Source organism: Heteronotia binoei, chromosome 7, assembly GCF_032191835.1.
Source record: "Heteronotia binoei isolate CCM8104 ecotype False Entrance Well chromosome 7, APGP_CSIRO_Hbin_v1, whole genome shotgun sequence".
Classification (NCBI taxonomy): Eukaryota; Metazoa; Chordata; class Lepidosauria; order Squamata; family Gekkonidae; genus Heteronotia; species Heteronotia binoei.
In genome coordinates, this window is record NC_083229.1 from 33,911,942 (window position 1) to 33,927,088 (window position 15,147).

The 15,147-nt window shown below is 42.3% G+C and overlaps 1 protein-coding gene across 1 annotated transcript in view; it reads left to right on the forward strand.

The window, feature by feature from the left end:
• The window catches only part of LOC132575510 (nardilysin-like), a 57,186-nt gene that overhangs the window by 18,643 nt on the left and 23,396 nt on the right, over nucleotides 1-15,147 (forward strand). Inside the window, exons 12-18 of the mRNA XM_060244326.1 lie at nucleotides 1,792-1,912; nucleotides 5,318-5,376; nucleotides 8,092-8,146; nucleotides 10,204-10,308; nucleotides 11,109-11,232; nucleotides 11,922-12,008; nucleotides 14,415-14,534. Coding sequence (XP_060100309.1) covers nucleotides 1,792-1,912; nucleotides 5,318-5,376; nucleotides 8,092-8,146; nucleotides 10,204-10,308; nucleotides 11,109-11,232; nucleotides 11,922-12,008; nucleotides 14,415-14,534 — 671 coding nt within the window. The remainder of the gene's footprint in view (nucleotides 1-1,791; nucleotides 1,913-5,317; nucleotides 5,377-8,091; nucleotides 8,147-10,203; nucleotides 10,309-11,108; nucleotides 11,233-11,921; nucleotides 12,009-14,414; nucleotides 14,535-15,147) is intronic.

The following is a 15,147-nucleotide window of genomic DNA, read 5'->3' on the forward strand; positions in this document are numbered from 1 at the left end:
GAAGTTCTCTCATTGGGCCTGTTGATGTTTCTGCTAAGTGTCAGTGGCAGCTTGAAGAAATATCCACAGAACTGGCTAGACTTGTGTATTACATACACTTGTTAAAATCTTTAGATCCCACTTTTCCTCTAGTGAGTCAAGGTCCCTTAAATATGCATGTACATGGCTTATTTATAAAAGCTCTCTAAAGTTTCATTTACCCATTCTAGGTTTAATTATTTGCAAAGCTTAGTTCTTTCTGTACAGATCTCGGGAACCTAAATGCTTTCTCGACTGACATGAATGATACCATTCCCACCTTCATTATATAGGTAGGAGCGGCTTACCTTTGTGATATAGGATCTGGGCAGGTTGCGTTTTCATACAATTTGATTCATGAGGAGGGGTCTGAAAATAACAGGCTACAGTGGAGAACTCTGTCTACTCTTTGAGAGTATAATTTCTTTCCTTATAGCAGCTTCCACCAGTGCTGTATCATAAACCACATTTTCAGAGTGGGAGACTGTTAAATACAGTTTGGAATGTATTGTAGAGCGATAGGAGAAGCAGTGGATTCAGTAAGTTGTAGTGTTAATGCTCAGTTTTAACTGTAATTTTAAAACTACAGACCAGCACAGAGCTAAATGTGCTTAAGCCTATTGAATTTAATGGGTGTAAACGTGCCGAATGTTGTTTTGGTTTGTGGTTCACATGTTTGATTGTTCATTCATGGAACTTTTTGCCCAGGGGTGCTTTCCTTGCCCTCATGCTTGTAAGCATTCCAGAAGCAGAGTAATTAAGGCTCTTTTCACATTACCATACTAAACCAGATGTTTACCATTGTTGGCCCAGTTCCAAGTAAAGCGATACAGGGATAGAAATTTCATACAGTGAATTTCATTCCATTAATGAACCATCTCTGAAGCGATCTGGCCATTTCAAACAGTGTCATGAGTTTTTCCTGCTTTTTTTTACCATTTGATCTTCCTCAAACTTTTTTTGAACAGTCGACTTGGAAATTTTTAAAAAAGTTTTAAAAGAGGATCACGCATTGAAAAAAGGCAGGAAGAAGCATGGCACTATTGAATGTGTTGCAGACATTTTAAACAGCACACTACAGCAATTCAAACATTCAAAGAAGAGGTGAAAATGAAAGAAAGCAGCTTACCTTAAGAAAGGTTCAACTGCACTTTGCTAATTGGACGCAAGTGGCTTTGTATGAAAGGTAAAATCTGTTAGCAGCCAGTTGCTAAAATGGTTGTGTCTGAAATGACATTCACAACTGGCTACAATGGCTGTCTAAAAGGATCCTAAGACTTTTTGCTGGTTTTGTTCTTGGCAGGGGTGGAATTCTAGCAGGAGCTCCTTTGCATATTAGGCCACTCACCCCTGATGTAGCCAATCCTCCAAGAGCTTACAAAAAAGAGCCTTGTAAGCTCGTGAAGGATTGGCTACGTCAGGGGTGTGTGGCCTAATATGTAAAGGAGCTCCTGCTAGAATCCCACCCCCAGTTCTGGGTATCTTTGAATGATTTTATTTACTGGTTTCCTTGTTATTGTTTTAATCTATTCTGGGGTTTTGCTAATGCTCATATACTACTTAAAATTCTCTTGGCTGCTTTTTGTTTAACTACTAGTTGTTACGACTACGTTTTGGTTTTGCTGTTTGCTTAATTAATTTCACTGTTTTAATTGCTCTTCATCTGGTTGGATTTTATTCTTGCAAACCATTTTGCCTGTCATGTTATAAAGAATATATATATATTTTCGAAAATGAAATAAGGAAACTGAAATGTATTTCATTTTCTGATAGTTTTTTGGCTGTTGCATTATTTGGAGGAAATGGTGAGTCGGGATTTGAACAGAACTCGATATATTCCATCTTCAGCATTTCTGTCACTTTGACAGACAAAGGTTTGGAACATTTCTATGAGGTAATAATCTGACACAAATATAAATAAAAAACAAACATGTCTGCATAATTTGTATACAGAAAACGCACAAAATACAGATTTATAACCATTTCCATAGCATTATTAGATCAAATCCAACCATACCAAGAATGATTCAGTAATAATGTCCTTCATTATATACTACAGGCACCACCATTAATCTCCTGAGATCTCTTAAGGATCAAGTCCTGAGAGGTGCTTTGGGATAAGTTTAATTATATACATCTGTTCCACTACATTAATGAACCATTCAGTTTTGGATGGGATGAAGCTCTGAGCTTTCACATCTGGCATGTCTTTCTTACAGCTACCAGTAAATTTAGCATTATCTCTTGTAAACCCCACTGCTATTATGGGTTGGATCCCACAAACTGTGAACAGAAAGAGACCATGAAACAGATCTCTCTCTTCCCTCTGCTATACCATCCCAAAATGCTGCTCCAAAAATAAAGCATGGCCTTAAACTCATCCAGGGCTGTTTTGTGGCCACAGAATGAGAGGCTGGGCTGGATAAGGGCTGCCTCATCTTCAGCTGCAGCAACAGGCAGGAGTCTTGCCATGACAGCTGGGAGATATCTGAGTGGGGACCTGGCAGCCTCCTAGGTGTGCCATCCAGTTACTGGCAGCTTGGAGTGTTTGGGGGGCTGCAGAAGCTGCAGTGGCCTGAAAGGTGCAGGCTTCCTTCTGGTCCATCCCTCCCCTTGTTAAAGACATGCTGCCTGGATCTGGTTGCTCAGAAATAAATGGTGATATGTAGGGATTACTTGCTCCCTTTGTGGAAGAAATTATGCAAGAGGGCAAAATGTGTGATTTCTTTCAGTTTCAACACAAGCTGTGCCTTCAAGCTGTGCTCCAATCTGTTCACTTAGGGTCCCTGAATTCCTATAAGCAGCTCTTGGGGGGGATGTAGGAGGCTGCAGGGGAAGGAAGAAGAGGAAGAGTTGCTCTCTGTTGACTCCTTCTGTGCATGCTTTGTAACATCCAGCCATGTATAGGCGTCACTTCAGTCTGGAGCTCTGGCACATGTCTGCCACATTCTAATGAAGCCTGCTTTGCCTAGATTTAGGGTTAGATTCAACCAGCTTTTCTACTGTTACAAAAGGAAGCAGCATTCCAGCTGACCACTAGAATAGCTATGGGACAAAAGCCAAGTGGATTAAGTGCTGTAGATAGGATATAAGAAGGGTGGCCAAATTGCAGCTCAGGGACTGTATTTGGCTCTTTCACACATATTGCATGGCTCTCAAAGCCCCCCCCCCCCTCTTTGGCTGGCTTGGAGAAGGCATCTGTCTCTTTGAATCACTTGTCCAAGCCAGACCAACCTCTCTCTCGGCTTGACTTCGCGAATGAAGATTTAAGAAAGGTGCAGTAGTCCACGTCTGCTGCAGGCTCGCTGGTGGCTGACAAGACCAATGCGGGGAAAAGTCTGATTTGGGGTTGGTGCTGTAGCAGTACGATTCTTCCTCAATCTCCTTTTGTCCTCAAGACGAGCTATGCGTGCATTCTCAAAGGAAGAGACAGCCTGGTGGATGGTGTGCCTCCATGCTTTGCGATCTAAGGCTAGGTCAGACCACTGGTGATGGTTAATGAAACAGGTACCAAGGGATTTCTTCAAGGAGTCCTTGAACCTCTTCTTTGGTGCCCCTCTATTTCGATGGCCGGTGGAAAGTTCGCCATACAGGGCAATCTTAGGAACCAGTGACATGAAGAATGCATTTAAAGTTGCCTTCTTTCCACCTCTCTCTCCCTATCTTCCTTCCTTCTTGCCTGTCTTGCGACTCTCAAACATCTGATGTTTATTTTATGTGGCTCTTACATTAAGCAAGTTTGGCCACCCCTGAGAAATAAGATCAGGTGAAAAGGCCGGTTGGATTCAACCCACTGATACTTCCCATATGTGATCAAGGAATGCACTGCGTGTATATGTGCCATAGAAAGGTGCCTATGTGGGGGTGGTTCACTTCACTCCAAATTCACCCCATGGGGGCCTCAGCATAAGGAAGAAACCTTCTATTGCCTTTCATTCCTGTTCTAAAAGAGATGCTGGTGTGGGTTTTTGTACTCAGCTTAATGGAATGCACCTAGTATGAGCAGTGACCCATGCAAATAGCAACAAAGGGACCACTGGCAAAGCAGTAAAGCTTCTTATGCAAATTTTTGAAGTCTATACTGAGAACCTTGGATAGAGTGAAATCAGAAATAAATGTATTAAGACAAATGGCTAGCAAAATCTCAGGCAGTCACAATAATATCAAACAAGCATACAGTAACACCATATTAACAGTGCAATAGGTATGGTAAGAAATAATGTTCCCAGGTAGCCACACATGTGTGAGAATGGCAAAGGGAGCTGCCCTTGGCACTAAAATGGAAGGGGAAAGGCATAAATGGAGGCTTGATTATGAACCCGTGCTAGTGTTGCTGAGTCCAATTCAAGAAATATCTGGGGACTTTGGGGGTGGAGCCAGGAGACTTTGGGGGTGCAGCCAGGAGACATTGGGGGCGGAGCCAGGAACAAGGGTGTGACAAGCATAATTGAACTCCAAGGGATTTCTGGCCATCACATTTAAAGGGACAGCACACCTTTTTAAATGTCTTCTTTCCACAGGAAATAATGAAGGATAGGGGCACCTTCTTTTGGAGCTCATAGAATTGGACCCCCTGGTCCATTCGTTTTGAAACTTGGAGGGTGCTTTGGGGAGATGCACTAGATACTATACAGAAAATTTGGTGCCTCTACCTCAAAAAACAGCTCCCCTAGAGCCCCTGAAACCTCCAGATCAATTCCCCATTATACCCTATGAGAATCGATCTCCACATAGGGAATAATGAAGTGCTCAGCAGATGTTTCCCTCCCCCCACCCGTTTCTGGCGACTCTGAAGCCAGGGATTGGCTTCATTACTCACGAGTTGCTGCCAACTTTTTCAAAGTACCACAGACACACCATCCCAAGAGGAAGCCTTTCAATCGGAGACTGAAGCCTCCAAAGGGGGAAAGGCACATGATCCTCTGGGGGCGGGGCTTCCCCCCACCGGCCAGCTGACTGGAGGCGGGAAGGAGCCTGGGAAAGTGAAAGAACCCCCACTGGGACCTAGGGATTGGCAAGCCTAACCAGTGCAGTAGTTAGAGGATCTGAGAGCCTGTCCAGATTGAATTCCCCACTCTGATGTTTGCTGAGTTATTTTCTCTCAGGCTAACCTGTCTGAGAGGATGATTGTTGTGAGGTTCAGATGTAGGCCAGGGAGAGAAGCTGCTTCAGGTCCCAGCTGGGAGGAAAGTGAATAAACAATAGATGCATTCTTCAACAAGCTGAATTTTTAGAAGCTCTTTTTTCTCAGTTGTCAAGGGTCAAAAGGAATAAAAGGGTTTATTTCTTCTATCATCAGGTTATTCATCTTATCTTCCAATATTTGAAGATGCTTCAACAACATGGGCCTGAGAGAAGGTGATTTTAACGCCCCCCCCCCCAAAAAAAAACCTTTAAAACAGGATGGTAAAACTTCACTGGCATTTCCTCTTTCAATATTCATGATTTTTTTGTTTCCTCTGTAATATATTAAGCTCCATTCTTGGGGGAGGGGTGGTATAAAAATCCAATAAATAAATAAATAAAGGTAAGAGGTAAGCCATGTATGTATCTTTCCCCCATTTCTTTTAAACCGCTTTAAAAAGATACTGGCCCACAGGGATTACAATATTGTCAAGGATGAGATGCTAATTGCCTTTAGGACCAGTCTACTCTAAACATACATACTTACCTTAACAAGCTGCTGCAGATTAAACATTGTAGACAGAATTTTGGTATCAGCTGAGAGGTTAGACTTCTGACTAGGCTCTGTTTGCATAGCTGGCTGTAAGCTAACTATTGCTTGCTTCCCCCCCTCCCCACTTGCACAGTTAGAGGTTTGCTTCCATGCTTTCAATTTATGTTTATTTATTTATTTCTGTAAATTTATAGTCCGCCCTTTCCCATAGTGGGCTCAGGGCAGATTCCAACATGGTAAAAACAATTAAAAACCAACAATAAAACAATCAGACTGGTAAACAATAGAGCAGGCGAACAGTTAAAACAGATTAAGAAATTAAAACAGTTAAACCATTAGCTCAGAATTGGCAACATAGATGGTGTGGATGGACACATAAATTAAGACATACTTGTCACAGCTTAGGTGTCCAAAAGATGTGAACTGTATTGGCCCGATTTTTAGCAGACAGTGCTAGGATGCCAGTTAGTTGGTGTAATAAAATAAGGACGCCTGTCTGCCTCAGCTATAGGCCTGGCAGAACAGTTCCATCTTACAGGCCCTCCGGAATGGCAACAAATCCAGTAGGGCCCAAAGCTGATTCCACCAGGTTGGGGCCAGGGCTGAAAAAGCCCTGGCCCTGGTCAAGACAAGCCGGACGTCCCTTGGGCCAGGGATGGTCAAAAGATGTTGACTGGTTGATTCTCTAGGCTACATATACACTTCCTTTTTTTTTTGTATCTTTTCACTCCTCTCAGCAAATTTGGAAAATGTCCTTCAGTCTAAGGAACCTTCTCCAATATGTGGTTCTCCTGCTGGTAGAAGATCCACTTAAACTGGAAGAAGGCTTCTTCCTAGAGGAGGGATTTAGAATTTACTGAATGGGGTGGTATAACACAGGCTAAGAATCAGTCATACTGTGAGTCTTATTCTTATTATCATTGTCTGAGATCAGCAAGTTAATTAGCATTGGGTATTGTCCTTGCTCACCAGCAAGAAGGCAGATTATTGGATTAAACTAGGACACAGCATTATTAAATGGCTATTCTGTAGTGTCTTCCCTATGAAAGGTGCTCCCTATGTTTTGTGAGGCATGAGACTTACTTGCTCCTACAGCCTTCCCTGCTTAAACTACCCCAACTCAATCCTTAACATAGTAGCTACTGATGAATCTTGCTTTTCATCACCAGTACACTTCAAAGCATGCTGAGAATGACCTAGCAGTACAAGCATCTTTCCAGGTCAGGATGCCTCAGGGTTCCATCATCCATGATGTTACCAGTTACCAGAAGAGAACTTTTACTATTCCCCCTCAAACTGGTCAACCATGCAAAGGTTGTTCAATGGGCCTTCACCATTTCAGTGGCTCCAGTTGCTCACACTTTCTCATGCAAATGTGCACTTTTTATGTGCATGTGAAGCTTAAATTAACCCTTAGTCTATCAAGGTCAGTATTGTTTTCTCTGACTGGCAGCAGTACCCCAGGTTCTCATGTGGAAGTCTTTCCCATTACCTGTTACTTGATCCTTTTCACAGGAGATGGTGCCACCAACAAGCCACAAGCCTCAGGCAGTTACATCCTGTAATTCTCATGCTCTGTGTTTTTATTGAGACAGGGCAAAACCATTCTCACATGCAGGTGCTGGTGGAGATTAAGGCACTTTGTTAGAGTTTGCCATGGATAGAATGGACAAAGCATGATTGTGGTGGTGGTGGGCAGTACCCATCAAGTTGCAGATGAGATGATGGGGTTTTCAAGGCAAGAGACTAACAGAGGTGGTTTGCCATTACCTGGATCTGCATGGAGACCCTTGGTGGTCTCCCATCCAAGTACTAACCAGGACCAACCCCACTTAGCTTCCAAGATCAGGCTAGGCTGGCCCATCCAGGTTAGGACTTGCATGATTGTAGAGTTAGTTTAATCCTTATTGTTGTTTTTTATTGTGAATATGAAATGAGGGGGTTTTTTCCTGGACAAAAATATCTGAAGTTTTTGTGGTTGCATAGATATGAATGTGGGCCAGTGTTTTTGGTGGTTCTTAGACTAATATGTATTTGTATTTCTGAATCCAGAGAAACAGCTAAATGTCTCAACTTCCCTGATAAGGAAAGGAAATCTTACAAATATGAGAAATAATACATTTTAAATTGTTTTTAATTAACAGCTCCCACTTGCTAGATCATGGCAATATTGTATCCTATGTACTATTACTCAGAAGTAAATCCCACTGAGCTCTCAAATAAGTATGCATAAGATTGCCATCTGAAACAATCTCCCATTCCTTCTCTGTTCAAAAATGTGAATAGTTACTACAGGAAAATTAGCTGTTGTTGTTACTTCATGCTACATTTTCAATTTGATTGTTTTCTTGAGAAGCGAGTCTTAGAAGTGTTATGTTTTTTCTTTTCCTTCACAGAATATGGGATGAGATCCAAAAGATTGAAAGCAATGAATTTTGCTTCCAGGAACAGGTATTATCTTCAGTCACCCCGTGTTTTCCTATATCTTCAAATGTAAACACTGAAATTTTCAATGTCTAGTTTGGTTGAGATTTTTTTGGAACCCTGAAACACCAACTTCTGGCAATATCCCACCCCCACCCCCAAAGGGGAGGTGGATGCTTTACAAGTTTTAAAGCAAGAGCATTACAGTTTTCTTTTTAAAAAATGAGCCCATGCATCTTAGTCTTTGCCCCACAGGCAAAGACTAGGTGAGTGCAAAAAAAAAAGGTATTCCTTGGGTTCAAGTATATAGAACCCCCCAAATATTGGTATTTTCTGACATTCCCAAATCCCACTACTGGTATGGTATCTGAATTTGGGAAATAGTTGGGAAACCTGTTTTTTCCAGCTCCTTTATACAACTAAGACAACATTGAATTTATATTCCGCCCTCCACTCAGAGTCTCAGAGCGGCTCACAATCTCCTTTATCTTCCTCCCCCACAACAAACACCCTGTGAGGTGGGTGGGGCTGAGAGAACTCTCACAGCAGCTGCCCTTTCAAGGACAACCTCTGCCAGAGCTATGGCTGACCCAAGGCCATTCCACCAGGTGCAAGTGGAGGAGTGGGGAATCAAACATGGTTCTCCCAGATGAGAGTCCGTGCACTTAACTACTACACCAAACTGGCTTCCATAGGGTATTAAGTTGCTGGGGTGGCTGAGAGCTCCAACCTGCCTCAACTGGGGCTGGCTCCTTTTGCAGCTCCCAAGAGCTGCAAGAGAGCTTGATTCTGCAAAAGAGGATAAGCTGAGGCAGAAGGAGCTGGGAGCTCCATGCTACCTCAGCTGGGGCTGAGCCCTCTTGCAGTTCCTGCCACCCCAAAACTGCATGACATCTTGGAGCTGCAAGAGAGGATCAGCTGGGTGGCAGAAGCTGAGAGCTCTGTTCTACCTTGGCTGGGGCTGGGTCCTCTTTTTGCATGGTTTGAACCGGGCTGCAAGAGGAGTCAGCAGCCCTAGCGAGGAAGCATGGAGCTGTCAGCTCCTACTGCCCTGGCCAATCCTGGGCTGGCTACTTTTGCAGCTTGGTTTAAACTGACCTGCAAGAGGACCCAGCCCCCAATGAACCAAGTTCTCCTAGAAGGCATATAAAGGGACTGCAAGCCCTTTAAATGCCTTCAGAATTCTCCAACCCACAGAGTCGCACAGCTTGGAGACAGCATTTCAAGAGACTGCAAACCCTTTAAATGCCCTTTGTTCATCAATCCAGCAGTCCCAAAGTTCCCTAACAATAGTCAAAATCACTACCCAGCCGAATCAATTAAAAAAATATCAATAAGGCATTTTCCAGGTATTTTTTCAGTTAAAATTTAGCCAAACACACCCACCCCCCCCCAGCAGAGGATCTTGGGGACAAAGTTGGCCAAAGTCCTTATCCAAGTTTGCAAGTGGTTCAGCTTATGTACATGGTCTTACTAGAAGAATCTAGCAATCACATGGTCTGTTTATTCATTTTGTTTATATTCTGCCATTCCATTTCAAAATAAATACTCAAGGTAGTTTACAATATTAAAATCCATGCAAAATTAGTTAAGAATAAATAGCATCTGTTAAAAATTTACAAGCACACAGAACAAGTTTAGTTGAAAAAGGCCTTCCAGAAGAAAATATTTTCAGCTGATGCTGAAAGAATAATCTGCAATCCATATTCTGAAATAAGAATGCTTCTTCGCTATGTCAGATGACCTCCATTTTACCTCTGCAGCTCTTCCCAAGTGTCCCTCCACCGCTGAGGGGGGTGGGGTATGACAGGTTGCCATGGAAGGGGAGAAGTCAGCAAGTTCCTCTCTGTCAGCACAGCTGCCCTTATTTATTTTTTTACCTCATTTATTCCACACTTTTCTCCTCAATGGGGACCCAAAGTGACCAACTTTCTCCCCTTTTCCATTTTATTTGTAGCACAGGATCCCAAGTGTTAACTAAATGGCCCAAGCTCACCCCTGTAATGTTTCAAGGTCAACTCACAAAGTTATGCCAGTCCTTCCACCTTTTGATGATGTCTTTTGATGATGTTACTTATCTTCAGACTGACCCACTTGAGTTCGTAGAAAATCTTTGTGAAAATATGCATCTGTTTCGGAAGGAGGACTTTTTGATAGGAGATCAGCTGTTGATGGAATACAATCCAGAAGTAAGTAGGCCTCATCTGTGTTTGGGAAGAAGAAGGTACATGCAAAAATCACTCTAGTGCTCTAACCAACAAAACTGAAGTCTTCAAGTTAATTGTAGATCTTTTCAGAACTAGAAATGGGTCTCAGTGTTTGTCTCTTGTTCTTTTAGGACATGTCTACACACTCTCAGTATCCTGCCTTATTTCACACCCAAAAATACAGTACAGACATAGTTCATTGGAAAGGTGCCTGGTTTACATGGGACTGATTCCAGATCTAGTATTTGACATCTCAATACAAGGAAACACCAGAAAAGGCATCAAGTGGATAGTTCAATATTAATAATATTAAAATGTGATGAAAATAGTCCTGGAAGAAACCTTTACATTCTGAAATCAAAGGTCCAGTGTCTGTGTAGTCTGTGCTTCTGAACTTTTCTTGGTGAGGAAATTAGGCAGGCAACCATAGCACAACTTTTGAGGGTATCTATTTTACGCAGAATCTCTACAGCCATATTCTGGAAGATTATCAGAAAACCTCTGGAAGATTATTAAGAATTTCTTTTAGAAGTATATGTTCTGCAAGCAAAAAAAATGTATTATACAGGAAAACCATAAACACATTTCCAAGCTTATGTCCCATCTCCAGTTGTTATTTTGATTTTCCATGCTGTTGTTCCATCTCCACTTGTGTGATGACCTGAGAAGGGAGCAAGGCCAATCCATGGCTCTGTGGAGAATGGAACTAGTTTTTCCTAAGCCTAGTAAGTCTCAAATTGCTAAAGTAAAAAGTGAATTGTTACATTGTTTTACATTTCTAGGTAATTGCTGATGCTGTTAACCACCTCACCCCCCAAAAAGCCAACTTTATCCTGTTTTCTCCAGAGCATACGGGAAAGTGTCCCATCAAGGAAAAATGGTTTGGAACCCGATACTCTGTATCAGGTAAAACAATGCCTTGAAGTCTTTATGGATTTATACTTGCTTCTGAAGTTTAAAAAAAAAAGCAGTGAGGAACTAGAGACATAGTATTGAAATTTGTAAAATTTTATTTTCGGTGATGGCTGAAAATCCAGACGGGCACAAGAATTTAGCCACAACGTAAGGGAGACGTGTTGGTAGGTTTGGGCACTTCACTCAGGATGATTGTAGTAGAAGTAATACTTCTGTACACCATGGTCCCAATGGACAACATGGCTCCAAAAATCTGCATCAGCTTTGATTTGTCCAACCACATGTTGCTAGCAGAGATCCAGAGTTTCAATATACTGCTACCAACTCACTTGACCTCAAGGGTGCCCTCAGGCTGGCTAGGTTTCTAGTGACACTGAAGTGAGATCTGATCCTTAGTTCAATATGAAATACTAAAGAATTGAGTCCATGTTTTGCTCAATAGTTACCTCCCACAGTTATTAGAAAAGTGTCACAGTAATTCTTCTGCTTTGGAAGATTTATGGGATGGAGGTGAGAAGTATAGCTGTGTACCCCTTCCATCTAGCTAGGATTTTAGCCAGGCCTGTTTCAATACCAAGTGGTAGCTCTTCAGTCATCTTTCATTCTTGGTGTCAATCATCCTATGCTAAATAACTCATTGAGCGCTGCCCAGCTAAGTCCATATTTTCTTTTATTTGCAGAGATTGATGAATTTTGGAGCAAACTATGGGACACTGACTTCCCATTAAATCCAGATTTACACCTGCCTGAAGAAAACAGATATATAGGTCAGTGGAACAGAAAGACCATTCTGTTCAGATGCATGTCCTACTAGTTAAGCCATTTAATTTAATTTAATTCCTTGATTTTGATTAATTTTTATATATACACTGCCCTATTCTGCAAGTGCGCTCAGGGCAGCTTACAACAGTAAAGGAAAGGAAAGGTCCCCTGTGCAAGCACCAGTCGTTTCCAATTCTGGGGTGACATTGCTTTCACAACATTTTCACGGCAGACTTTTTTTACGGGGTGGTTTGCCGTTGCCTTCACCAGTCTTTTACACTTTCCCCCCAGCAAGCTGGGTACTCATTTTACTGACCTCAGAAGGATGGAAGGCTGAGTCAACCTTGGGCCAGTTACCTGAATCCAGCTTCCTCCAGAATCAAACTCAGGTCGTGAGCAGAGAGTTCAGATCACAGTACTGCTGCTTTACCACTCTGCGCCACGGGGCCGCTACAACAGTAAAACAAACATCTAAATTAAAACATTATAAAACAATTTCTGTTGTGGGTTCAACTGATGGAACTGGAGCTGGGAGACAAATTCAGATTCCAGCTCTGCCATCAAACCGCATGATGCTTTTGGATGAATTATTTCATTTGTTGTTTTCCCATCTATTTCACTGTGACAAAAAGGTTTTAATTACATAGTACTCCAAAATTACAATAGGTTACGGGGCAACTTTGCATATGCATCAAGTGACCATTGCAGCATCCCAGCTGTATCACACATATACAAACATCTTTGTGCACATAGACCTTGCTCCACTTCTCCAGTTGGCCAGTTTGATGCCTTCAGCTGCTGCAAGGCTTCTTACAGCTGGTGCTGATAGCTAGTTCTCCTTGAACCTAATAAGGCTTCTAGGCTGCTGGCCCCTCTGTCTGCCTACCTTGTAAGACAGCTCTTTGTGTCAGTGAGACATGTAAGGGCCCCATCAGGCATGGAAGCTGTCATCACAGTGTTCTCAAGGGTAGGAGGTTTTGTCACTGTGGTTTCCTCTGGGTAGGTGACAGGGCAGAGCAATAAGCACACACTTGATGAATGGGCACCACACATTCCTGGTGTCAGTATTTAACACATGATTCTACTATATGTGTCTTTAACTAATACACAAAGACTATGCTCCATGTTTCCAAATGCTGATGATATGGCTTATATGGTTAAACTTGGCAAAGGTTTTTCAATAGTGGCACCAAGATTGTTGAATTATCTGTCTGGGAAAGTCCTTTGCTTACTCTAAACCTTTACACATTCATGGTTTTTTTCCCACCTGCCCTTAGCTGAGGCAATATTAAATATGTACGCACAATTTCTATTCAACATGTAAAGCACAGTACAAATATAACTACTACTATGCACAATTATTACAGAACAATCATGTAACACCCAACATTTCAGTATGCAATACCCACACTCCCGGATTCCAAAACAGATGCTGTCTCTTTAGGCTGCTATTCAAATTTGTGGCGGGAAGGTTGATAAAAATCACTTAGCTTTCCCAATGCTCTGGTTAGCATATGAGCTCTTTTCACTTCCAAAACAGTCAGTGCTTGTGTTGAAGCGGTCCTGAGTTGAGATTTATATGAAATGAAAAAATCCACAGGGTCTCAAAATGAGAGAGAGGACTCACCTTTTCTGGAATTAATAAATGGTTTCAAATGCCTTTCTCAACTCTGTCCCTCTTTCAACAAATCAATTTGTCATAGAGCCACAGAGAATAATATGTTTGTTCAGATCAACACACCCCACTTCTAATCTTTGCACTGGCTCTTCAAAGCATCAGGAAAGCAAAGTGATTTTCACCAACCTTCCCGCAGCTTAAAGAGATAGCATCTATTTTGGTATCCGGGAGTATGGCTATTGCGTACTGAGGCGTTGGGTGTTATGTGATTGTTTTGTAATAACTGTGCATATAAATAATTATGTTTGTATTGTGCTTTACATGTATATAGAAATTGTGCATACATTCGTAATATTGTGTCCTGCTTTTCTTTCTTGGTGATTATTTTCTTAGCCATATTCACACCAAACCTGTATATTTCAACATTAACCAAGGCAAGGCTTTTCTGCATTTTTCTCATGAAATGTCTGCTGGTGGAGGCTTCATCCTGTTTTATTTAAATATTGAATGGATTTTCATTTTATATAAGCCTGTTTATGGACCAGAGACAATCCCACCCTAGATATAAATATATTAGGCAGGGAAAAAAACTTGGCTTGGGTTGCTTTATAACAACTCTTGCATACAAGAGCAAGTTTTACAGATTTGGAGCAGTTATTTGCTACTTTGTATTTCTTCAAGAATTAATTGCATCCTTTTACTTAGTAATGTAAGATGGCTTCTTAACATTCAAGGGCATGAGTGATCATGGGTGCCAAATTTAACAATGCTTCTATCTTTGTCCTTATACTAGCCACAGATTTCTCTGTGAAGAAGTCAGCTGAGCATAACACTGAATATCCCCACAAGATACTGGATTCACCCCGAGGTTGCTTGTGGTACAAAACAGACAATAAATTTGGTGTCCCCAGAGGTAAAAACCAGTTGCTTGTGTAAGTGGGAAGCCTGTGAGACTCACAGGGGAGGGGAATCCCCACACATCATGACTCTCTCCCCACACATCATGACTCTAGGCCCACCACCCACCTGTAGCAACAGTGTTGGTATCTGGAAGCTGCTCCAAGCCCAGAGCAGCTCCTGCCATCCTCCTTCACAGTGACCAGCCCAAGATGCTCTCCTGGAGTCCTCCATATAGCTGGGCTCAGGGTTGCTCCCAGAGCACTCTGCAGTGGCAGCCAGGCAAGGAATGGCTCCCAGAGTGCTTTCTGGCTCAGCTGGGCCTGGAGCCTCTCCTGCATCTGCTGCAGTGGCAACCAGGCACCAAGCTTCTCCTAGAGTCTGCTGCCACAGCAGCCAGGCCTGTAGCCACTCCTAGTGTCTTCTGCCATGGCAGCTGGGCCCAGAGTTGATCTCTGCAGTGGCAGCCACCACCTCAACCAGTAAATGTGTTGTCTGAACCATGTGCAGACAAGGTTTTTTTTTAATTTGAGGAGATTTAAACCCCCAGTGTATTTTTAAGAACTTTTTACATTTTCCTGCAAATCTGGGGAGTGCCCCAAGTTTGTAGGATAATACATTTAATGTCA